This window comes from Anguilla rostrata, chromosome 19 (genome assembly GCF_018555375.3).
Source record: "Anguilla rostrata isolate EN2019 chromosome 19, ASM1855537v3, whole genome shotgun sequence".
In the NCBI taxonomy this organism is placed as follows: Eukaryota; Metazoa; Chordata; class Actinopteri; order Anguilliformes; family Anguillidae; genus Anguilla; species Anguilla rostrata.
The window spans coordinates 13923376-13947778 of NC_057951.1; the positions used below are offsets into that span (position 1 = coordinate 13923376).

The following is a 24403-nucleotide window of genomic DNA, read 5'->3' on the forward strand; positions in this document are numbered from 1 at the left end:
GTTTGCCTCGGTTTCCAGAACTCACTTAATCATTAATTGACGTGTTTTTTGGTCATTTGTAACCCTTAGCAAAGGTTTTAAGTGGAAATAAGGGTTGGATTTCCATCTTGGAATACTGTCTCCTTTACAGTCAATTTCCTGTATGTCATGGAATTCCTGTAAATATGGAATGACTATGAACAGCCTATAAATGGCTTTTTTTTGGTTTAGAAATATCTTTGACTGAAATCTGAAGGCTAGGCATGTGAGAGTTGGGGTGAGCGGGGACGGGGGGGGGCGTTGGTTTTAATAACAGGCTTTTTATTTTTTGTGTTGCTGTCATGGTTTGTTCGTTGCCACTCCGTGGCCCTGAGCTGCTGCTGCTGCAGTGTGCCAGCTTCAATCCCCGAACCGGTCCACTGCCCCAACAAATTTGTCTGGACGATTTCCGTTTTGAAGAGCTGAGTTTCTGAGCGAGATCTGCTTTTAATTCTTGGTTCACATTTGTTTCAAGTTTGTCATGAAAATAACTCATTTTCTCTGATTTCTTTATTTATTTTTGGTTTGGGTTTTCTCAATCCTATTCTCTCATGTTCTGACGGTTTTGTGGCCGCATGAATTAATTTAACTTTTCACTAATGTTTTTAAAAAAAATATCCATTCTCTGATTTGGTACATATTTCATATCTTGTTACAACATCTGAAAAAAAAAATCCTTTGGATTTACTCAATTGAATTGTGGACAGTGGTTCCTCATGATTTGTTTGCTTTAAATGGTACCATCTGTGAAGGACAATCCCATCCGTGACAGACCAATCAGTGAAGCACAGACCTATCAGTGATAGACCCATGTGTGAAGGATAGAACCCTCAGTGACAGACAGACCCATCTGTGAAGGACTGAAAGGGTCATTGTTTCCCATGGGCTGCTCACTCAGCTGCTTTGTGCATTGGCTCTCTTTCTTAAAAGCCTCTTTCTCGTCGGTGGAAATTGATGGGCAGACACATTTCTGCGGGTGGTAACGGTCGGCCTAAGGCTGGGCTTTCCTGCCTTTCTCCTGCGGTCACGTCAGCTTGTACTCAGCTTCGCTGGGCAGGTTTCTCTGCTGGAGATTTCTTTTCCAAGATCAACCTGACTGAGCGAGTCCGTGTTCGAAATGTTTTTTGTGCAGCAGCCACTCAGAAAATGGATTCTTGAAAGGATGTTGGACCTGTGAAGCATCGGGGAGTTCACAGAGGTGGCCCCTGTGTCCTCACCAAGCCGATCGAGCCGAAAAGCCGGGTCTGACAGCAGAAGCTTCGCTTCAGGAGGAGTTGGAGAAGCGCACCCTTTAGAGCTCTCAGAAGACACGTGTGCTTCGGAGAAGATTCATTTCCCCACCGTGGAAATTTTATAATGACCCTGACCCTTATCCGCGTGTCACAGCCTTCACAGTCACCAGAGTGGAGCCCAGTCCAGCGTTTTTTTGGGATACCGTGGAACGACGCCTGCAGGAGTAGAGTTTCTGGTGGAAGAGCAGGCTCATTTTACACCTGTCCTGTAGAATTCCAGACGCTGGCTGACGACTTTAAGCCACACCAGCCCAGCACCTTATTAAGGGACTTCATACTGCTGTTCATATTTTTTGTTCACTGCCTGTATAATACATACCATTGCCTAATATAACATCTCATTAATATGTCTGTAATACTGATATTGGTATGTATAATTGGTAGGTACCGTAGATCACAGGCAGCGCGTGTAGCTATAGGCCGTGTGGCTCTGTAAGACCGTGTTTCCTGGTGATGACTGAGACCGGCCCGTACTTTCATGCTGGAGTATGAGGGATCCGTTCCCAGTCCCGAGCAGAGCGGTGTGAAGCCCGACCGCAGCTTTATTGGTAATTTCATCCAGCCTCCAAAACTGGCTGCCCAGCGCTGTAAGTAATGAATGTGTTTGTACTGGCGCGGGTGGGGATGGGGGCGCGAGTGGGGATGGGGGTAGGGGCGCTGGTGGGGGTGGGGGCGCGGGTGGTGGTGGGGGTACGAGTGGGGTTGGGGTTGGGGTTGGGGTTGGGGTTGGGGGTGGCACACTATTAGCTGGTGTGCGTTTATCAAAATCACCTGGCTGAGTGCTGCTTGCACCCAACTCAGACAGCTTTCCCTCACCCTCACCAAAAGTAAGCCCACAGCCACCCCTGTGCAGGTATGCCCACTCAGTCACCCTCTCACCTGTGTGCTCTCTCACCTGTGTGCACACACAGTTATCCTCTCACCTGTGTGCTCTCTCAGTCACCCTCTCACCTGTGTGCTCTCTCACCTGTGTGCCCACTCAGTCACTCTCACCTGTGTGCTCTCTCACCTGTGCACACTCAGTTACCCTCTCACCTGTGTGCTCTCTCACCTGTGTGCACACACAGTTATCCTCTCACCTGTGTGCTCTCTCACCTGTGTGCACACACAGTTACCCTCTCACCTGTGTGCTCTCTCACCTGTGTGCCCACTCAGTCACTCTCACCTGTGTGCTCTCTAACCTGTGTGCACATGCAGTCACCCTCTCACCTGTATGCTCTCTCACCTGTGTGCCCACTCAGTTACCCTCTCACCTGTGTGCTCTCTCACCTGTGTGCACATGCAGTCACCCTCTCACCTGTGTGCTCTCTCACCTGTGTGCCCACTCAGTCACCCTCTCACCTGTGTGCACATGCAGTTACCCTCTCACCTGTGTGCCCTCTCACCTGTGTGCACATGCAGTCACCCTCTCACCTGTATGCTCTCTCCCCTACAGCGACATGGTAGAAGTTCATTTTAAGTCTCTTTTTTGCAAGTGCTTTTGGGTCCGCTTGTCATGGTCACATGAACTTGCGTGGCTTTGTAAATCAAAAACAGATTTGTCTGCTGAGAAGAAATTGAAGTCGGCTGAGATTGCCTTCGTAATGGGAATTAGGGCAGTCCAGTCTCGTTAAAATCACACAGGAAACATGCATGCTGAAAACAGAGATAGGAATGAGTGTCCGTGTGTGAAATATGAAACTATAAAACATTAAAATTTGTGCGAAAGATGACCATATTGAGTTCATTGCATCTCGCCCATGGACAGAAACCCTCTCGTTAGAGGAAACACGTCACATGATGGATACAGCAGCAGTGAGTTTGTCTTCATTCTGATTTAAAAAATATTTTTCATCCTCTTTTGTTGCTCCAAGGTTTTGTTCTTTCTGTTCCCCTAAAGTTTGTTTTTAATACTCATTTGTATTCATAGTTTTGGCCCTTAGCAGGTGTTCTCGTCCAGAGTGAATTACACAGATTATGTTCTCTATGCGCAGCCCGTTTGTACAGCTGGCTATCTGCTGAAGCGGTTCAGGCTGAAGCGCCTCGCTCAAGGGCACGCTGGCGGCTGTGTCACCTGCTGCCCTGGAGCTGCGGGTTCAAATCCTGAAACCGCTGTACTGCGCCGCTACCGAAATTACCCCCTCGCTACTGAGATTCCCCCCCCCGCAGGGCCCCCGCAGGGCCCCCGCTGTCTGCGCTGGTGAATGCCGCTCGCCCGAGTGCTCGCCTGTTTCGACTGCGGCGGTTCCGTTTAAATCCGCCCGTTGAATGGGGCAGATGTTTCCTCCCCTTCTTTCCGCGCCTGCCGACTCTGACATCTGTACGCCTTTCACGCGCGTCCTTTTAAAATCCCCCCCCCCCCCGACATCTGTCACACTGATACTGATGACGCAGGCAGGCTCGGGTGATCTCTGAATAGATTTTAATGTATTTGTCTTCTTATTTATTTATTTATTTATTGCGCTTCCTCTCTGTGCCATCATGTCACTGCATTGCAAGGGCAGTTGGAATGACGGTCAGTGTGGCAGAATAACATAATGGCTGGTGTGGCTCAGTTGAAGCATCTCTGATAAATGTTCCCTCTGTCCTCTTTCCCATGGTCCTCTATCGGATCCTTTCTGGCCTCTTTTCTTTCCCCGGAGAGTGTCCCGGCGCCATGCTGAAGGGCGAGCTCGTCTCCTCCTCATCCTCTGCCAACCCCCCCCCCCCCAACCCCCAACCCCCCCCCTCCTCAGGCCTGTGGGGTGGATGACTGTAACAGACACCAATGGGAATAGAGTTCAAAGTTATTTCATAATTTATTTTTTCTGAATTTTATGATTGCCTTTCCTGCCTCCTGCTGGAATAATGGGCCTCTGTGAGAACACCCCCCCCCCCCCCCTCGGACTGTTTCAGCATTTCAGCAAAAAAAAGAAATAAAGAATCAGAGAAGGACAGTGGAAAGAGGTGGTGTGGATACCGTGCATGTTCATACTTTGAGATGAAATGTGTGGTTGAGTTTGAGACTGGATTCAGTGTGTGAATGCGTCCCCTGTGGTCTGCTATCAAATCCAGTAGTCCTCTGAACCCTCTTACTTACAACTAAAACTTCCAGAGGGGTATTTAATGGGTGCAAATTCTGACTAAAAGGGAAAATAATGTGCATGTAAAATTAAAATGGCAACCTCTCAGTCATGTTAATTTACTCTTTTTCAAACACTTTCCTTTGATGGCAAATGGCATGTGCTATTCTGCGTTTGACCTGTTAAAAAAAATAATCAATTCACAGCTTTGAAGAGGGATTTTTCTAAAATTGTAAACTGGCTAATAAGATGAATTAATTTCCCTGTTCCCTTCAAGACTGTTGATAATCTGATTAAACTGGTTACCACTTCTGTTTCTACTTTGTTTTTAAATGTCTTTATTTTTTTTTCTGCTTCTTTTTTTAGGCAATGGTTCACTTCCCCTATTTAATTTTTTAATGCTCTTAATTCTCACCTCCTGGTCAACAAAATGACTTGGCTGGCTTCTCTTCACAGAACACCCCCCCAGCGTTGGGGGTGTTCGAATTGTGCATTTTTATGGTTGTTTTGAAAATCGCCCTGGTTCCCCAATATTTCCCTCTTCCTCAAGTCATTGGCAGGAAGGGCTCCAGTCCACACACAGTCCCACCACTGGGCGAGCCGGTAAAATGTAGGGTCTTGAGTTACCGAAAAAAAATCATCTGGAAAATAAATAGGAGCGACTTTTAAAAACGTTGTTTTCGGTTCGTTTTCAAATCCAGGCAGCTTAGATATAATTAATCAGATCACCTGCCTTTGAGCCCAAAATGGCTGAGGCAGCGGGTCGTGACTCCGCCCCTCGCGCCCACGCCAGTGCGAGCGCTGCCCGGCCCGGCCCGGCGCGGCCCAACTGCCGATCGCTCACCGTGTTCTTGGCCCGTTTTTCGCCCGCCGCAAAAAAAGGAGCAAGAAAAGGCATTTTTGTCTTGAAATATATTCTTTTTCAGCGGGAGTAGGAAAACCTCGGAAAAATCAAGCTCTCAAGCTCTTTTTTTTTTTGGAGCGGTCACAAAAAACACTTTTTAAGAAGTCCATTTTCAGATTAAAGGGCCACTGTAGTGCTAAGGGGCGGGGGGGGGGGGGGGGGAGCGAGCGAGGGTGGCTGTTTTAAGAGCCCATTTGGATCCTCCATGGCTACTTACTGGCTGTTTACTCAGGGCTGAGTGTGTGTTGTCTTTGGTGAAGCCACAGGTCCAGTCTAGGCTTTAAAAGGCCTGTCAGGCCACCCTCGCGTATGAGAAGAACTGGCAGTGCTACCTGACATTGTCTCTTTTTCACACCTACTGTAATCAGCCTTTGCTGTAACATTTTCTACACAAAATAATTACAATATAATAGTTTTCAGAGGAGATTTGTATTCTTGTAAAATAAAAGAAGTCATTTCTGGAGCCCTCCTCTGGAAGAGCCTGGTGAGGTGTATGAAACCTGAACATGAGCAACGTGTTATGTAATATGTGGTGCTGAAACAGGATTGTTTTCTCACTAAATCACAGATCTTATTAGGATTTATGACTTATGACGATGGGCAGCACAGTGCTGGTGCAGTGGGTAGCACTGTCGCCTCACAGCAAGAAGGTCATGGGTTCGAATCCCAGCCTGGGCCTTTCTGTGTGGAGTTTGCATGTTCTCCCCGTGTCCGTGTGGGTTTCCTCCCACAGTCCTGCAGGTAGGTTAATTGGAGACTCTAAATAGCCCATAGGTATGAGTGTGTGAGTGAATGGTGTGCGTGCCCTGTGATAGATTTGCGGCCTGTCCAGGGTGTATTCTTGCCTTTCGCCCAATGCCCAAGCAGACGCTCTGGCTGTGTGTGTGTGGTCTCTGTGAGTCATACGAACGCAGTGTTAGAGCTACTGATGCCTCTCATTCATGTTTTTATGTTTATGGGAAGAAAACACAACTGCATGAAAAAACACCAGAATGGAAACTCTGTATGCATCAAAGGGAGAAAAGGAAATTGACCAAACTCTAATGGAAGTAATTTGATCCAAATGTCAAAGGCTTTTTATCTCACCAATTTTAATTAACTGTTAGACTCCCTTGTTGGGAAGAAAAAAAAAATCAATTAACAACCCATGTCACAAAAAATAAATTAACAAGTGAGAGTTGTGACGTGCGAAGTGTCTTTGCTTTGTGACGCAAATCGGAGTGGCAGTGATGCAGAAGAATGGGCCGAATTTATTTTTAATTATCTCTCTAGATCAAATGCAAACCCTGTGCAAGACACCCTACGGGGTGATTCTTTGTGGAAAAAAAGTCCTGGTAAAATAAAGGTTAAATAACAATAAATAAAATAAAATTTAATGAGGCTGTGTACTCTCTCTCTCTCTCTCTCTCTCTCTCACTCTCTCTATTTAAAAAAAAATCATTATTAATAAAGAGAACTTAAAAGTCAGAATGTTTTTCTCTCCATCTCTCTCTCCTTGTTATCAATATGAAAGTTCTTATAACAAACTAACATTAATTTTCCTTCAACTTTCTCATGGAGAATCAACAGCGCACACATGGGTTTGTAGATGGTCCTTGAACGACTGTGAAGACGTGCCTGAGGAAGACGATGGTCCCCAGCCTTACATGACGCGCGCTGTACATTCGCTGATTGACACGTGCGCTTCCCGCGCTGTTAGGCAAACAAGCGATCGTCGCCTTTCATTCGCTCGAACGCGACTGCAAGTGAATGAAAGACTAATCGCAGTGTGACTCACACACATCCATCCGCTGCCAAGTGTTCTGTGTGCATTCAGAAGCAGAGCTCGCGCTCTCTAACTCACAAACAAGTATGATAAACTTTAATTATTATTCATCTGCCTTGAATGAGTATGATATGTACATCATATATCCGGTTTTGCAGGGAATTATTTCTTTTCAGTCTTACAATTCTAATTAGGCTTTTTTTTTATGTATGTGTATACATTTTAAACCCTGCATTTGAAACTGCTAAAATTGACCTCACATGTATATTATAGTTTGCTTGGTCCGAGGGTCTCCATCTGTCTCCCGTCACTATCAGACACCCTTCCCAGACTGCACCGGGGCAGGGAACATCTTTCAAAAAATGGCTTGTGGTCCTTACCACAGGGCACTATGTTCCTTAGTGATGGGAACCTCCTGGGGCCTCTGTACAGTAGCAGCACCGTGAAGCTCTGCACCTGGATCTGTGGGACATTCAGCTCCTCTTTCTGTGTTTTCAGCTGTTCGTTTAAATGGATATATCTCTAATAATAACAACAATCATCATCATCATCATCACAATAAGAAGAATTTTATTAATTCAACACTCCATGCAGCGTTCCTTCCGTGTACTGATGTTTGAGTGCAATAAAACGCGTTTAATCCATGGAGCCTGTGAATTTTAACCTTTTTAGTGCCTTTAAATACACAGCCAATTATATTTAATGGCCTTGGTGTTCTCGGTTCTGTGTTCTCAGTTCTGCACAATGAGACCCTTTGGGAAGCACTATTTTCTCTCAACCGCACTCCAAAAACGCTTAAAAACGTGAGAACACTATAACAGCGTTTAATCCCTCCTATAAAAACCCATAACTTACACTGCTTTCCTTTGTGCGAAATTGATTTCTGAACACACGATTTGCTTCCTGAGAAAAGAGGGAGTTTTATTACTTACCAACCCCAGAATGGAAAACATGGTTACCCAATGAGTTCTGGTCATGTGACGCACATTATGCGCAACCTGTGTATTAGAGAGCAATAAACAAGTTAAAATCTTGGAATCGGCTGCAGTGCATTAACATTTTGTGCTCCCATTTCTTCACTTGGTTCCGAAACTGACCTAATCCGAGCGTTATGTAATGTTATCATTTGACAGATCTCAGTTTATCATACAGAGTGCCATGCTGTTTTTTATGTCATATACTAATACTCTTATGGGAGGAGGGAGTTGGTCTTGAGGGTTTTCAGATCTTTCATTGAAGTGGCCTGAACGGAAGCCAAATTGTCCCTGCTGCGAGCTGGAGTCCCCTCTTTTTCCCCGTTCCACTTTGGCCCTTTCCATGACGGGGTACTGGAGGTCCCTGCCAGGCCACGCCCCTTTCCCAGCATGCAATCTGTTAATGAGCAGGAAAGTGCTCTGATGATTTCAGAATGTTGTCGCGTTGAGGGGCAAATCTTATGAAGAGGCAAGGCAAGAGCCTAGGGCCTCGAACACTGGGATGCCTCTAATGGCTGATTCACTTCAGTCCACAGCTATCCTAGTTTCATGCACTGTGTCCAATCATTATTATTATTATTATTATTATTATTATTATTATCACTTAAGATAATCTGCACTGAATGTATGCATTACTTACCCTTAACATATGTCATGATCTGTGAATTTGGAAGCCTGTTATGTCTCTCATGGTCAAAAGTTTGGAAAGTGTGGTTGCTGGGTGGAACTTTTTCTCTTTACTTTCTGTTCCTGGCGGTCTTCTGTAATGGTGTGTTTGGCTGTGCTGGTACGTATCAAAAAAACAGTTTGGTACACATAGGCCCATTACCAAAAAAAACACACACACGAAACAGCAGATTTACTTGAGTTATACAAGGCTATGCTGCCACCTACTGAACCGAAATATAAATTACCATGAATTTTCCGACAAACGGCAGACCAAATGAGTTTGCAGACGCAATCTTTTGTGCAATGCTGCCATCTTGAGCCAATGAAGATAAACCATCTCTTCAAACAAATGGACCCGCCAGATCATTGCGTGCTCTGAAATCGTTTGCTTGAATATAAAGGACCGGATTTCCTAAGCGTAAATTTACATTAATTATGTCTTATTTAATGCCCTCACTTGGCAGTCATAAGCATATTGCGGAAAAAATGTTTTAATTAATTTCAGAATATGCCCTGTAAAACCTTGTTTTTGCATTTGAGACTTCAGCTGAAGAGTTTTAAATCTGCTCGTTTTACGCTTTCACGAATGTTTTGCAGAAATACTTACCAATACATAATTGAATACCTTTCGGGAGACTGGCATATTTTTTAATCCAATGAAAACGCACAGTCGATCGCAACGTTTCAACCAATTAGAATCCACAACGCTGAACCGGAAAGGACGTTCCACGTGTTGTATGCAAGCATGGCTCCTGGTGGAAAGATCAACAGACCCAAAACCGTGAGTTTATACTCTGTATTTAAAGAATCCTTCCTGAATTACTTTTATATATTACATTTTATGTCTTTCAATTTCATGGGAGTTTACTGGCAAATAAAGAGCAGCTTTTTGTTGGACTTGAAAGCTGTCTTTCAAGCTTTTAAATTCTTCAAATATGGTATAGCTACTGCGTGTGTTAGCTTCGCTAGGTGCTCACACTTGATTGCACAAGATAACTAATTAATTGTACGCGATTGTGGTTTTATTTGAATTTGTAATATTTCGCAACCAATCGACTACAGATTAAATACCAATTACTACCCCGTACATGAAATTGCTGTCTGTTTTGTTTATAAATTTAATGCGCAATGCTGTAAATGTGATTAGCATAAGGAAACGAACAAATACAGATAAGAAAACAAATTATGAATGCCAAATTATTTGTGGAAATGCTCTTACACAGTTTACGATCAAATGTGTACACATGTTTGTTGAATGATGGCGTTTGAGTAAAGGACATGACTGGTGCAAATTGGCATCAAGTACTGTACTCCTCTGCAAGCCAACAGCAAGATGTCAATGAGACTTCATTAAGAGGCGCTCCTGCCCTCCCGCGCGTGCTTTTTCCGTGTGAATTCAGGACCTGGGGAAGAGGCTGTTCAAACGGCGCCGGGTTTTGAGCAAGGAGAAGAGGAGGAAGCACAAGATCGTGGGTGCGGTGGTGGACAGAGGACTCATCACCGTCCACCACCTGAAGAAGAGAACGTAAGTGTGCCTCTGTCAGGAATGCACGCGTAACTCACAGTTGGGACCGCCAGAAAAGTGATCTGCACGTTTACGTTATCCTGGGCAGGGGCGTTGTTCATTGCCATATTGCCTCAGTGATACCCCAGCATTACCTCTCAGATTGCTGTCAGAACTGTTTGTAGTCCTTAGACTAGGTCACATCAAGGCATCTCCAACGGGGGACTTAGTGGTTCTAAATTTAACAATGACAAGAAAAAAGAAAACATTTGGACAGAACGCCTGTGCTGTGTGAAGTGGCCGTTGTGTTTGTGTCGTGTCTTGGCTGCGGTCTCGCGTCATGCCGTGGACTTGGGGTTTTTTTTTTTTTTTAGGTCCAGCGCGCGTGCGAACATCACGCTTTCGGGAAAGAAACGGCGCAAACTGATCAAGCAGCTGCAGCACATGGAGAACGAGAAAGATCCGGAGGAAGGTAGCGCAACGGCCGGCCCACACCACACACTGGACTGAATTTAACTTGTGAGATGTTACAAACCGATAGAAGACCCATTTTTCTTACTGACTGAGGCATGATGGGGCTCTGAGTCTTTTCAGTAAAAGCCTGACAGCCCCCGATTATACCATATGCTTGTCTTGGTGTCACAGAGAACCTCAGAGAACAACAGTATGGTTTTACAGCAGTGAAATTATCCTTGCTTTAATGCTTTTGTGCTTTTTAAAAAAAAAAAATTATTTCTTTCCCAGGGGTAGTTGAAGCGCCCCCGAAGAGCAAGGAAGAGGCGGCCGCTTCCAAACCACCGAAAAGGACGAAGAAGGCCGCAGCCGCCCAGGATGTTGAAATGGCAGATCCCAATGAGGTCTAAGCCGGGGACTTGCTGACCTTCCTACACACCACACACTGTTCTGTGTGACTCAGATTGGCAGGGTTGCCCTTTACCCGTTATGGAAGGTTATGCCTAAACTATTACGTTTGAGTTTTTGGTACGGCTTAAATGTGTTGTAAGCATACACAGCTGGATGTTGTTCAGAAGCAGTTTGTAAGTTACTGTTTTTCTCAGGGGCACATCAACCGTGCCAGAAGTAATATTAAGACTTTGGCATTTCCAGTGCTAGTTAATTATGAGTCTGCACTATATAGGCCTTAGTACAACACCCCCTATACTACTGTGTTAAAGTATATTTATTGTAGTGAAAATGTGGGTCACAAGCCAAAGTGTATGAGAAGCCAGCATACTAGCCACAATCATAGAATTACCAAGATTGTTTTGGAAATGCTGGTTTGTTTTTTGTTTCTTTTTTTGGTAATTTTTTCTTTTATTGTACATTTTATATTTTTACAGGGACTGTGCACGTTAATCAACATTACTGTAAATGTCCCTGTGTGGGCCACATGGCTAATTTCAGCTGTTTTATTTGGACATGATATTAGATGTTTGAGTCCAAATTTAGTTGCAAGCGTTTGTGTTGGCGGCATTCGCTGGGATGTGTTCCAGATCGAGTTTCTCGGCATTTTCGTCTTTGGTTATGGTATTTTACCATTTCTGTTAATAAATGCTTCTGTGTGCTAATTGTGCGTTCTGAAGTAATTAATATCAGCCCTTGGTGACGTTTTAACCTTTTCCAGGGGCCAGATTTAGCTTCTTTCGTTCGCAGTATCACTTGAGGACATCCAGACTGTCTTGTCTGGGCCGTCGGGTACTTTATATGTAGGACAAAACTGGGAGCTGCCGGTGTTTCGGCAATGTTAACTCTTCACTACATCTGAATTAAAGCGCAAATGTGTTCAAACCGACTGGGCGTATGTGCCTTTAAGCATCGTCCACATACCAGCAGCCTATGTTTTCATACTTTGTTCGGATATTAAGTATTTGTAATTTTACTGTAATTTTACAGTATTATTTTGACAGTATAACACTAATTTTAATTAATGAAAATTAATTTGGAAAACGGGACGATTAAGCCTGTCTTTACTCTGGCTTAACGAGGGGGTGCATTAACATTGATATTTGAGCCAGTTGATGAATCTCCTTGATGTAGCCTACTAATGTATGCAAATTGATTTGCATAATCAATTTGCAATTCGGACTTCGAATGCATTTGGTGTCATTTTAAAAGTTCATGTTAATTTTTTGTTTTTGTGGCAATGAATTCGCGGGAAAAAAATTTGAGAATGCAAAACATATAATTTACTTTGTCATTGCGTCGATTCTTTAATTGATTCTGACCTAGTTTTTTATAATTGCATCGTAGGATCGGGTTCATGAAGACTTACGTACATCGATGTAGCCTGATTCCTACAGTTATGAATGACTCCGATGACTTCATTGTAATTTAAGGGGACCGTTGCAATTTGTGTAAGGGGATTTATATTCACGAATAAGCAACTACTTTTCGTTTTCCTAAAATAATCAATTCTGAGGTAAAACTAGATATTTTAAAATATAGCGATCCATCAAACACCAGTGATGTCTGTATTTAGAAGTATATGGGTAGGTGTTTTGCCCATTGATGCTTGGTAAAGGACCCATAACGAGGGAAAAATCCTAAAATAATTTTGGCAGAATTAGGGTAGAGTATGCGTGGGGGAAGATGCGGAGCACGATGCTATCGTACGGAACGCGCACCCATTCATCCTCACCCCGTTATCGTTTGAGGACAAAGAAACTATAACGCCCACACTCAACGGTGGGAAACAGGAGCGAGTCCCTGCGCCTTCTGCATTTTCGCGTTTAAAGATTAAAGTGTTTCGTCGGCGGTGATTCGGCGGCTATATAGGCCATCTCACTGAACGCAGTATGTCGCACTTCGTGTCCGTGTTTCTTTGTCAAGAGAGTGTCAGAAGGTAAGATGCTTTGAATGCGTGCCCCCTTTTTTTGCAATCCAGTCATGACTGCGTTTGTGTCGTGAAATGGGACGCGATGACTTCGCGGTGTTAAATAGCCTTGGAAGAAAAAGAAAATACTGCCTGCCCGTTGCGTTGGAACGGGTTGAACATGTCTCAGGGCTACTGTAATAGATAACTTGTTTAGTACAAAATATTACTGTGATATCAGGCGTGAATGCCAAATCGAGGCATTTCTTGGTGCTCCGGTTGCGTGTAAATGGCACCCTCAGCAGGGAACGCTGTAGCCTGGAAACAATCCTGCTGCTAGGTTTTCGAAAACGCGATCTGAGATGCAGGGGAGAAATTAGGCCAAGGAATAAAAACGAGTTGGTTGAAATAAAAGCAGCGATTATATTGAAATGGAAGATTCTATGAGAACCCGTTTTTGTCCCAACGAACAAAGAATGGAGTAGCCTACAAAGGAGGTATGCCTTTAGACATTTGTGCCTTTTAATTCCCGATGGCGGTTTATGCAAGTGGACTTAATGACATGATTGTTTACTATGTGAATTATTTTATTTCAAGAAGCCTATTCGTGGGTTTTGATCGTTTCCGAAAATGTAACTGCCATTATTAGGTTGAAAAAAATACGCACATCGTTTATTGTGGTTGCATCACGGTACGCCTTGTACTCCGGATACGATTGTTGTTTGATGGTGGCATATATACTGTAACGAATTAAACAAATGCACTCCTTAGACCTCCTGTGCCACCATTTGCTCGTTTACTTTTGCTTCAGTGAACTGTTTGGGGAAATTCACTTATAAAGTATTCTTGTATGCAATGGTAAAACCATGATAATGATTAAAATGTTTGATGTAAAATTCAAACTAACACATGTCTGGGTGTACAAAATTTTCCAAAAATATCTTCTGGGATGTTTTTTTTTTTCTTAAAATATTAGTCATTATTTGGTTATCTGCCACACCTGATGCAGCCCATCAAGGGCCTGATAACAAGCTCATAAATGGAACCAGGATTGATAGAGCAGGGAGAGATCTACAGTATGCATTGTTGTGAGTCCCACGGTAAAGGAGCAAGAAAATCTGCTCTTAAAAAAGCAAAATATCATGCAGGGGTTGCTGTCAGAAACCGCATAGCTGGTCTTCATCAGGCCAACTGTAGCTATTTTGAAATTTACAAGACCCTAAAGGCAGAGGAAACCCCAATTTCTCTATCAGCTATTAAGAGAATAGGTCAACGCTTTGAAACAACAGGTAATGTTGCCAGAAAGAAAGGATCTGGAAGGCCCAAAGCCTCATCATGCAGGGATGACCACCTGCTGAAATTTACAGTTCTCAAAGACAGGAAAAAAAGCCTACAAAAACTGTCAGCAGAATTCAAGACCTAAGAAAACAAGACTCTTGCTAGAAAAACAATAACCAGAAGGTTATCTAATGCAGGTTTTGTGTCTAGAAGATGTGTTAAAAAGCCATTGCTGTCTCAGAAAAACATCAAAGACAGAATGAAGTTTTTGGCAGAATATGGAAAGTTTGATTCAGAATGGTTCAGCAGAGTTGTGTGGAGTGATGAATCACGATTTGAGTGGCATAGTGATGCTCCAGAGAGGTGTCTTCAAAGATCTGGTGAGAAATACAATAGTGAATGCATCTCTACCACAGTTAAGCATGGAGGAAGAGGTGTCATAGTGTGGGGAGCCTTTTCAGCTGCTGGTACTGGTGAGCTGCTTCACTGTGAAAAGTCAATTAATGCTTTGGAATACAGGAGAATATTGCAGAAAGGCTTACTTCCCACAATTGAAAAGTTGTTTTCTAAAGAGGAAGGATCAGATGTTATTTTTCAACAAGACAATAATCCTGCCCACACTGTAAAGACCACACTGCAAAGTGGCTTGAGAACAAGTCCATCAGGCTCATGTTTTGGCCTGGTCAGAGTCCAGATCTGAACCCTATAGAGAATATTTGGTCTCACATTGAACACAAGCTAACCGGGAAACATTTTTCAACTACTCATCAACTGTTTGAAGCCATCAACATTGAATGGAACAACATTGACTTTTCTTTCTGTAATAAGCTGTCCGCAAGTTTACCCACAAGGCTTAAACATTTAAAGAAATCAAAGGGAAAAGCTATCCCATACTAAGTTACTTTATCTATTTGTTTAATTCTTGCTAATTTCCTGACCAATGATTTGTTGTTAAGACCATTAAAAACTTAATATTTTGCTATTTTGGGCTTGGCCCATTTTTTTTTTTTTTTTTTGCCCAGGAGTATAATATAGAGCTTTTCACCAGCTCATGGAATTCTGTGCACGAGAACATTCTATAGGTAAGTGCGCCCCTACTTATACCTGTTATGTGTTTACCTGCGCTAATTTAATGTGCTCTGTGATCCAGTCCTCCCTGAGAAAGTCTGAAAATGCCAAAAGAAAAGAAAAGAAAAAAAAAAACTGAGTGAATGAGTAATGCAGTAGTGGAACATGGTATGGTGTACTTTTAAAGGATGACTGATCCTACTAAGAAAACAAGCTATTTAGTAACCCGAGTTTTATTTTAATAGAAACCATTTTTACTGAGCCAAAGAAACGGTGCTAAAACCACAATTTAAAATGGGCTCTTGTTGCATTTTAGAAGTTTCACTAAGTAGAGGGATTTGTTCCATGGGCCTTTTTTTCCACAGTAAACCGTGTACCATCCACAGGCAGTTTCAGAACAACGTCAGTACCAACCCCAAAACTGCAGAGTTTTCTCTTTTTAACTGAACATCTTGACTTTGTCTTTAGCTGTGAAATCAGGAGTCATGCAGGTTTGCGGCACCAAAATACCTAAATCTGAATCGGCTAGAGATGCTAGTATTTATAATTTTTCTAATTGATTCATTAATAGTGCCAATTAAGGACTCTTACAATATGTATTCTGTGAAATGGTGGCATGGGCTACTTTCTGTGCCAAAATGAGAAGCCAACACACTCAAGTCACAAAACAGTTTTGGAACGCAGAGTGTGGAATCAAATCACTTACGTTTTCACATTGCGTAGCGCTGTAATCGTTGCTGAACTGCGAAGAGGACAGCTCTTCCCAAACGCTTTGAACCGGTCACGTTTAAAAGAGCGAGAACAGATGGTGCTTTGTAAAAGATAACTTTCGTCAAACGGCTGGAGCCGAACCAGATAGCGGTCTGTGTGCGTGCGGTGCGAGCACGCCAATTCCGTGCGCTTGGCAAACCTTCGGAAGCCGGCAACCACAACCAGACAGCGCCATATCAAAGGACATCCGCTAGAACTGCGTTCGGAGTCCGCGTGTCATGTGAAATTAATGTTCTGTGAAAAACCCATTTTTCACAGCCTTGCCTGTCTGGCTGTAGTTCTGTGACTCACACAGGCCAGCTGGGCAGCATAAATCTGGCAAAGTCCACACGCCTTAGGTCAGACGTGATTGAAATTTTTCTTTAATTATTCATGCCGACCTGAGAGAAAGTAAATGTAAGACGTTCAACATCATTGTTATATGCATATATTTTACTGGGACTATTACATTCAGTTACATTCCTATAAATATAAATTTATAATGAAAAAGTGAATAGTGCAATAATATTAATTTGGTGCAGTGGATGTTTACAAACCCAAGCATTTTCACTTTAGGATATGAATGTTTGTCACCAGAATTTAATGAGTCATTAAGTTGTTTTAGACCTTATAATGGTGAATGATCAAAAGCCTTCTGGTGAGTAGCATTGTGGGTTTATTTGACATTCTCCAATGTCTTATTCTGACCCCTGACCCCTTGTCTCTGAACTCTTGCTGCCTGGTTCTTCTTCACAGGACTTCTTGAATCCACGCGCTCCTCCAACCCGCCGGTGGATCCAGTCCACGCCGCGGTCTGAAGCCATGTCCCGCGCTGCGATTGGCCCGCTGGCCGCAGCCCTGCTGCTGATGCTGCGGTCCGTCGCCATGGCGCCGCCCGCGGAGCAGTGCCTCTCCAAGCTGCACGTCAACACCATCGTCAACGTGAGGGTGGCGCTGTCCGCCAAGGGCACCGTCATGGACTCCTGCATCACCCCCACCCAGCAGGCCTGCATCCGCAGCTGCTGCTCCAAAGACCTGGTCCCTGGTACAGCCTCGCTCCCACCGCCGCAGCCAGCCACTCTCTAACGAACTTCTCGTGGAGTCAGGTTTTTAAAAAGGATAAAACAGGCGAAGGTGTTTTTCACTCAGACAGGAGAGAGTTTTCCCCCTGACCTTTATTACTGGACTCAGTGAACTCTGTTCTCTCTTTCAGGTTTCAAGTGCAACATGGTCGTCTATCAGCTCAATAAGCCCCTCGGGAGCGACAACTGCTACTTATTTCACTGTGACAGAGAGGAGGACTGTCCCCTGGTCGCAATGGAGGGAGTGAACAGCTATTACATATTTACGGGTAAGCACAGCCATTCCCACCTTCTGACACACGTTTCCTACTGTCCCCCAAACTTGGGTTATCTGGGAGCAATTGTTTTTTAAATGGGTGTTTGTAGTTGCGCACATCTCAGCTTTATTGATTTCGTTTCACAGGTTTGGACCCGTACAACCCCAGCAACACAATGCTGGCATCGCCCGTCACGTCTGCGTTAGCTCTAGCTCCTGCTACTGTGACAGCAGCCACTTCTACTACCACACAGGCCACAACTGCAGCCACCACTGCTCCCCCAAGCACCACCACCACTACGCAACCACCCACCTCTACCACACCTACTACTACTACCACAACTACTACCACTACCACCACTACTACTACTACACAACCTACTACGAGCACCACAACTGCCACCCCCGTGACACAACCAACTACTACTACCACACAGCCACCCACTACACAGACGACTACCACCACCACACTGCCAACCACTACAACCACAGAGCCCACCACACCTGCTACACAAAAAACCACAACTGCTCCACCAGCCCCGCCCACCGTTTCCATGCACACGACCGCTAGCACCACGACACCGGCCACGACGCCGGCCGCCGCTGCCGTAGAACTGACGGCTCCTGGCGGCTCGGACGGTCCCACCGCAGTACGGGCGACCCCATCCACCCCTCCACCCACACCAAAATCCACGACCACCACAACACCAGCCATCTGCATAACAACCACCTCCACCACCACCACCACCACCACCACAGCAGCAGCAGCAGCAGCAGCTGCCCCAGCCCCCCAGGCCACGCCTGCCCCCGGTCCCGCCAAGATAAACGCAGCCACCAGAAAGCAGAGCAGGCACAGGAACCCCGCCGCCAAGCCGGCGCGGCACGGCGGGAAACCGCCCCCGGGCGCCACGGCGACCGCGAAACCAACCGCCACTCCCGCGCAGCCGGCTACAACCGCCACAAAACCAACCGCGGCCGCCGCGGAACCGACCGCGACGACCACGGCACCCACTACGCCTACCGCTACATCAACCGCGACTGCCGCAAGGCCCGCCGCGTCAACCGCCAAACCGACCACGAAGGCGGCGGCTACGAGGAAGCCGAACCCCACGCCGAGGCAGGGCGTCGCCCCTCACAGGGCTCTGACCCGCAGACCCACCGCTGCTCCCAGACCCTTAACCACCACCACCACCACCACCACCGCTGTGAGACGGGCGACCCTGGCCCCCGCCACGACAACAACAACAGCGGCGGCGGTGACAACCCCAAAAAGCCCGTCGACCACGACCACCGCCACCGCCGCCATCACCACGCCCAGAACCCCGGCCAAGAAAACGGCGCCCCCCGCCGTCGCCGCGGCGGCGACCCCAGCGCACGCTCAGGGCTCGGCCCCGGGGCTCGGGGGGGCCGTGGACCCCAGGGGAGCGCTGAAGACCAGCCTGGCCGCCGCCGTGGTGGTGGGCCTGGCCTTCCTGACTCTGGCCGTCACCCTGCTGGGACGCAAGGCCCTGGAGTCCTTCAACCGGAGACATTACACCCGCCTGGAGCTCAACGACCTCCAGTACGACGTGTAGCCCCCGCTCGCCCCCCCGCTCGCCTGAACGGGGGGAGCCTTTAGAGAGAGAGAGAGAGAGAGAGAGAGAGAGATATTTATATCCTGGATAAAGCCTCTCGTGCTCTGCGGCCATGTCCTGTCGGTAAGCTGATGAGAGGGGAGAGGCTGTCTGATTCTGAGGCATCCCAGCATCCTCACTGGAGGTTTTTTATTTGTTTATTTTCTTGAGGGCAAATTATTTTTGGAGGGCAAGAGCAGAGAGATGTAATCAGCAATACCTCTATTTCCTCAAACTCAGGAACCCTTTAAAAATCTGGTGAAAAGAAAAAAGTACATTTTTACTTAAGTTGAGTGAAATCCTCCACATAACTGTTCACTTCATCACAAAACGATAATTATTCCCTAAAACTCTGTAGTGTGTATCATGTAGTTATGAGATCATGTGGAACTGTTTCTGCATGTAGATATATGTCATAAGTATTTCTTGGGTCAGCACTACAGTGTAATGCCATGTCATTCATATTAGAATCTCCTTATTTTTTAACAGTGCACACCCTGTTTTTCATTTTTTGTTGTGTTTTACTAAAGTAATGGAGACTTGTGAGGGTAAGCCCTAGTGGAATTTGCTTGACCATTGCGAGCCTTGTTCAATTTTTGATACACAATTTTTGTCGCTTTTAAATCATACTTTTCTCTATACGTTTTATATCAAACACTTGTCTCACGAAAATGGCTTTAATTGGTAGATTCCACTGACTGCACATTATACTGGTAATAACATTAGTGTGTGCGCGTGTGTGCAAAAAAGTAGGAGGATGTACAAATGTTTGCCTACAAGTAGGCTGATAAAAATAGTTGGCCTCAATTAGATGTGATATATTTATTGACCACAGGGTGGCAGCACCTAACAAGTGAGTCCACGCTATGCCACATATTGACTCTTTATATTCGCACTGTCGAGCCTCACTATGGAGCTACTTAATTGAATCTAATTGCACAAATTATGTAAGATGTTTTGATACACTTCAGTCAATGTGATGTTTATTACATGTATTGTGTTTTTATTTATTTCTCTAACGATTGCAGTGCATAGATGTAAGTCACAGGTATTGTGTAGTTGTTGTCACAGCTAGTGGATTATGACTGTAGATCAATTTTAAGTGGAAAGACCATGGGGGTGGAGGGGTGGGGGTTTCTTGCTAGAAAATAAAATGTTATTTATACACTATTTTTTGGTTATAATCTGTATGTTTCAACAACAAAAAAGGAGTTTAATTTGGGTGATCAACAAGGTCTCAACAAAACTTAATTTACAAAGGTGGTAGTGGAAATATATTTATTTCTGAATTGATATTGGTAAAGATAGGTATGTGTTAGTTATATTACTGGCATCGCTAAAGATGTACATAATGTCATTGTTGTAGTTATTGATCAAGGTGGATACAGCAGACGGAAACAGGTGTTTGTACACCTGTGCAAACATATCTCAGATCTTACTGCTGTTCTCGCTTTGCCTCTGAATATGAACAAACTCAGGCCAAAGACTGGCCGTTTCTGTGCTGAAGATGAACTACTGTAACCGTCAAAATTCACGTTCAGGTCTGTGAACATGGGCTTCACCAGCCTTCAGAGCTCAGACTGGGCTGGGGAATCCTGCAGTAACACACTCAGCAGTGACTTCCAGCAGCTGATGTTTCTCACTAAAAACAAAAGTGCAGACCAATCGCAAAAACTGTCAAATACAGTCAGAGGCAGGCAAGCAAGCGCAAGCTGTCCCTGTACAGAGCAGCCCCCCCACCCCTCCCTTTCTGGGCCCCTCCTGTTCCCTGTATTTTGGGACTGGCATTTTTAACAGGTTTTTCGCGTGGCGGTACAAATCTAAAAGGAAAGAGTCTCACTGGATTATACTGCCCCCCCCCACTTTTTTTTTTTTTAAACATCTGCCTCACATGGTGGCAGATGTTTGTCATATTAACAGACTGGATGTTGAAGCATTGATTTGTTCAAGATGAATGACGTGTTAGAAAATACGTCCTGCCTGCCTACTGAATGTGCGAATGTGTGCTGGGGATAGATTACCTACTGAATGTGTGCTGGGGATAGATTCCCTACTGAATGTGTGCTGGGGATAGATTCCCTACTGAATGTGTGTTGGGGATAGATTCCCTACTGAATGTGTGCTGGGGATAGATTACCTACTGAATGTGTGCTGGGGATAGATTACCTACTGAATGTGTGCTGGGGATAGATTACCTACTGAATGAATGTTGGGGATAGATTCCCTACTGAATGAATGTTGGGGATGGATTACCTCTTTTTCCCCTTTACTATAGAAAGCATGACCATATGTTGTAGGTTTTTTTAACATATATTATTTTTTGCATTAATCAAAATGTTTCCCATATAAGATACATACAGTTTTTGCTTTTTTTAAAGGAGTGGACAGTCTCAGAAAGTTTTTGTTGTGATTAGAACCACATGCAAAAAATTGGGGTATCCACTGTCATGCGAAGACCAGCTCACTTAATATGAGATACGTGCAGTCGTTACCAATGACCACGTCCGCCCTCCGTAACTCCTGTCGTTAATCTTCATCATGTAACTTTCATGAACAGGATCGTTCCGTTTCGCGGTGTAAACAGGGACCTTCCTCCACGACCTCTGCAGCACTTTCGCATTTGTAGTGAAGATCAAGCAAAAGGATGTCCAGTTTCACAATGTTCTTTTTGATCATAAAGCTGGAACAAACATCGGAACACCCACATGACTTTTATCATTGGTTACACATGAAATGTGCTTGCCCTTATGAAAAAAGAATGCACATTTATTCAATTGAAGGATATACTATATAAATCATGTGAATATAATTTTTAAAATGATTACTATACTTTGCAGCGTACAGCACATACCTTCAAGGGTGTAACCAGGACCAAAAAAAATACCACGGTCAAGAGATTTGGGTAGGATGGAGGGCTGGGGGGGGGCTGAAGTAAATTCTTTTTCCCCTTTAATTCACTCATTTAATTGAGGATGCGTTTTAGGGTGTAAATGCTAGACTTGTACCCCTAGATCTGGCTTAAATTTTGGAAAAACATTAAATGCCATTAATTCCCCTCCTAAATTAACTGCCGGTGATGTTCTCACCAAAGAATGATTAAAGTTTTGAAGGACATGAACCAAAAAAAAAATGCAGACTGATTGTTTCCTCAGAAGTTACACCTGCATAGCTTGATATCAAAACATTTGATTTAATTTAGATCTCATATTTTTTATTTACTTTTCACAAGAGGAAACACGCTTTTGAAAAAATAACTGAATATGAAATATTTGTAAAGGTGATGAGTGTGGCAGAGAGGTTTACTGTGTACAGTATAAATCTGGACTGGTTTAAGGTCTGGCTCTGCACTCCAGTCAGCCATTTTCTTCTTTTTTTATCTTGAGAACTGTAAAGACTGAATAAGATTTACGACCACCAGCCAATGTTACAACACCTTTTTTTCAGCTGGAACAGGACTAGCAAATAACACTCAATATTTGTTTGCAACACTAACATTAGCTGACACTGCAAAAATGCATTTGCCGATAAACACCCCAATAATTCCATTTATAAATAATAACACAATAATGTCACATACTTTAACCTGGAGATTGTGGCAAGTTCACAGGTAGAATTTGTCATAGAAAGTCTCCCTGGTAACCCATAAAATTAATATTGATGCTTTTATTTTTTGGCTTTAACTTCCAAGAAGCGGTGAGTTCAAGACATTGTCTATATGCCTCCAGCTCACTATAGACAGATTGCTTGTCTGGTGAAAAGTGGCAGTTTTCTTGAAGACTGAGAAATATAATTACTAGGTCAATTTTCTGAATTTTCAAGTACAAAGAAGAGCACAGGTCAAAAATATCAAAGTGCACCTTTTGTTCAGATAATGCAATTACAATCATAAGTCTTTAGCTTCATTATACATTTATTATTATTATCATTTGAAGACAACCAATTCTACAATGAGTAGGGTTGCTTACATGAGCAAAATCCACCAAAAACCTTTTATGCATTCATGGTATAGTATTGTATGACCGGTTTTTATCATGCCAAGCGTAGTAACATTTACCCTGAAGCAATTGTCACTCCGTTGATAAACATGGGTCTCCAATCTATGGGAAAGGACAAATTGCGCACAGAATATACGCCGTATTTACTCCCGTTTACCGCACACAAACCAACCCCTTCAGGAACGGAGCTATAGAGACCGAGTAGCTCGAGCAGGGTCACCGGGGTATGTTGTTCTAAACCGGAGCACCAATCACGCCGTGAGAAACTAGTCCCTTTGGAATGTGCTTCTTTGCTTCCAAACAATTGTTGTTGGAATCTGCATTTTCCCTTTTCTTAAAAAGACAAGAGGCTCGGCAACATTATCAGATTTTTATTTTGGCTGCAACGTCTTAAATTTAGGAGTAATCCTCTCGCTGAAGGAGAGCGAATGCAATCAGATAAAACAATAGCCGGGCGGTCGAGCGCTTTGGAGAAAGAAACTGAGAGGAATACGGGAAAAGGGGGGAGGGTTGACATTTTTCTCCCGGCGGAAGGAGACGAATCGAGAGCCAGCGTGTTGTTGCGCTCAGGCAGCCGAATCAGGGATTTGGAATCGCAGCGCCGCCGAGGCTGAGCGCGAGCAGAATGGAACTGAGAATAATTACAGATACATTGTAGCCAGAACCCAGAATCATCCAACAAGCCGATAATTCACAGGACAGAACTCAGCCGAGCGATGGTATCCCCGCGCTGAAGAGGAGCGGCGGGGACAAGAGAAAACGGGAGAAATATGGGCGCCGTTCTGCGGAGTCTGTTGTGGTGTAGTTTTTGTTCGCTGATACGTGGTGAGTTTTTGATGTGGGTTTTTTGTTGCCTTTTTGGAAAGTTGGGAAAAGGTTTCCGAGGAGAAGTGGCCATTTTTTGCACAAGGCCTTGCGTGCAGACGAATGGGGCCCTGCGTTAAGGGTAGCCAGCTAACGTTAGATACCTTGATTGCAAGTACAGTGCAGATCTCTACCATGTATCGAATTTAGTGTGTTGAATGCTTGCGCATATCTAGTTTCTACCAAGCTAGCCAACAACCGAACTAGCTCCAATGGATTTACACAAGCACTTTTGCCAGTCTTCCTCAATATTTCCCTCTTCCAAATGGAGTAAATCTGTTATCACTTCTCACTACTTAATCTAAAAAGAGCACAAACGTTATGAATTTATTGAGATTGGCTATCGGGAACGTTGGGAAGTGGTCGTTGCTTCCCAGTTTTCCTCTACGAAATGCAATGCATTTTTGTTTAGAGAATACACCGGAGAGTTGTGTTGTAAAACAGTTGTTGTATTTTAACACAATGTTCAACGTGAAACTGGCATCTAACTAAACGTATTTGTCAAACAATAAGAGAGT

General features: G+C 44.3%; 3 protein-coding genes across 7 annotated transcripts in view; all 3 read left to right on the forward strand.

The window, feature by feature from the left end:
- Positions 1–9308: 9308 nt before the first annotated feature.
- c19h11orf98 (chromosome 19 C11orf98 homolog) lies at positions 9309–11735 on the forward strand. Of its 2 annotated transcripts, none has more exons than XM_064318833.1 (4): positions 9309–9444; positions 10064–10188; positions 10542–10639; positions 10912–11735. In XM_064318833.1, exons 1-4 carry the CDS (start codon positions 9409–9411, stop codon positions 11028–11030), a joined length of 378 nt encoding a protein of 125 aa, XP_064174903.1. In that variant the 5' UTR covers positions 9309–9408; the 3' UTR covers positions 11031–11735. The 2 variants fall into 2 exon arrangements, with proteins under 2 accessions (XP_064174903.1, XP_064174904.1); XM_064318834.1 differs by having other exon boundaries at positions 10918–11735.
- A 139-nt stretch (positions 11736–11874) lies between these two features.
- On the forward strand, positions 11875–20196 carry mansc1 (MANSC domain containing 1). 4 transcript variants are annotated; one of them, XM_064318831.1, is made up of 5 exons: positions 11875–13009; positions 15280–15339; positions 16832–17120; positions 17289–17426; positions 17561–20196. In XM_064318831.1, exons 3-5 carry the CDS (start codon positions 16898–16900, stop codon positions 18985–18987), a joined length of 1788 nt encoding a protein of 595 aa, XP_064174901.1. In that variant the 5' UTR covers positions 11875–13009; positions 15280–15339; positions 16832–16897; the 3' UTR covers positions 18988–20196. The 4 variants fall into 4 exon arrangements, with proteins under 4 accessions (XP_064174901.1, XP_064174900.1, XP_064174899.1 ...); XM_064318829.1 differs by lacking the exon at positions 11875–13009 and adding an exon at positions 13019–13476; XM_064318830.1 differs by lacking the exon at positions 15280–15339.
- A 3072-nt stretch (positions 20197–23268) lies between these two features.
- Positions 23269–24403, forward strand: part of lrp6 (low density lipoprotein receptor-related protein 6) — a 47283-nt gene continuing 46148 nt past the window's right edge. The window contains 1 exon segment of the mRNA XM_064319484.1: positions 23269–23846. Within this exon segment, the coding sequence (XP_064175554.1) occupies positions 23792–23846 (55 nt within the window). The 5' untranslated portion in view covers positions 23269–23791.

Coding starts and splice junctions, on each gene's coding strand:
- c19h11orf98 (XM_064318833.1), top strand. CDS start 9,409: ATGGCTCCTGGTGGAAAGATCAACAGACCCAAAACC. Junction 9,445..10,063: donor AGATCAACAGACCCAAAACC/GTGAGTTTATAC, acceptor GTGTGAATTCAG/GACCTGGGGAAGAGGCTGTT. Junction 10,189..10,541: donor CACCACCTGAAGAAGAGAAC/GTAAGTGTGCCT, acceptor TTTTTTTTTTAG/GTCCAGCGCGCGTGCGAACA.
- mansc1 (XM_064318831.1), top strand. CDS start 16,898: ATGTCCCGCGCTGCGATTGGCCCGCTGGCCGCAGCCCTGCTGCTGATG. Junction 17,121..17,288: donor CTCCAAAGACCTGGTCCCTG/GTACAGCCTCGC, acceptor TCTCTCTTTCAG/GTTTCAAGTGCAACATGGTC. Junction 17,427..17,560: donor CAGCTATTACATATTTACGG/GTAAGCACAGCC, acceptor TTCGTTTCACAG/GTTTGGACCCGTACAACCCC.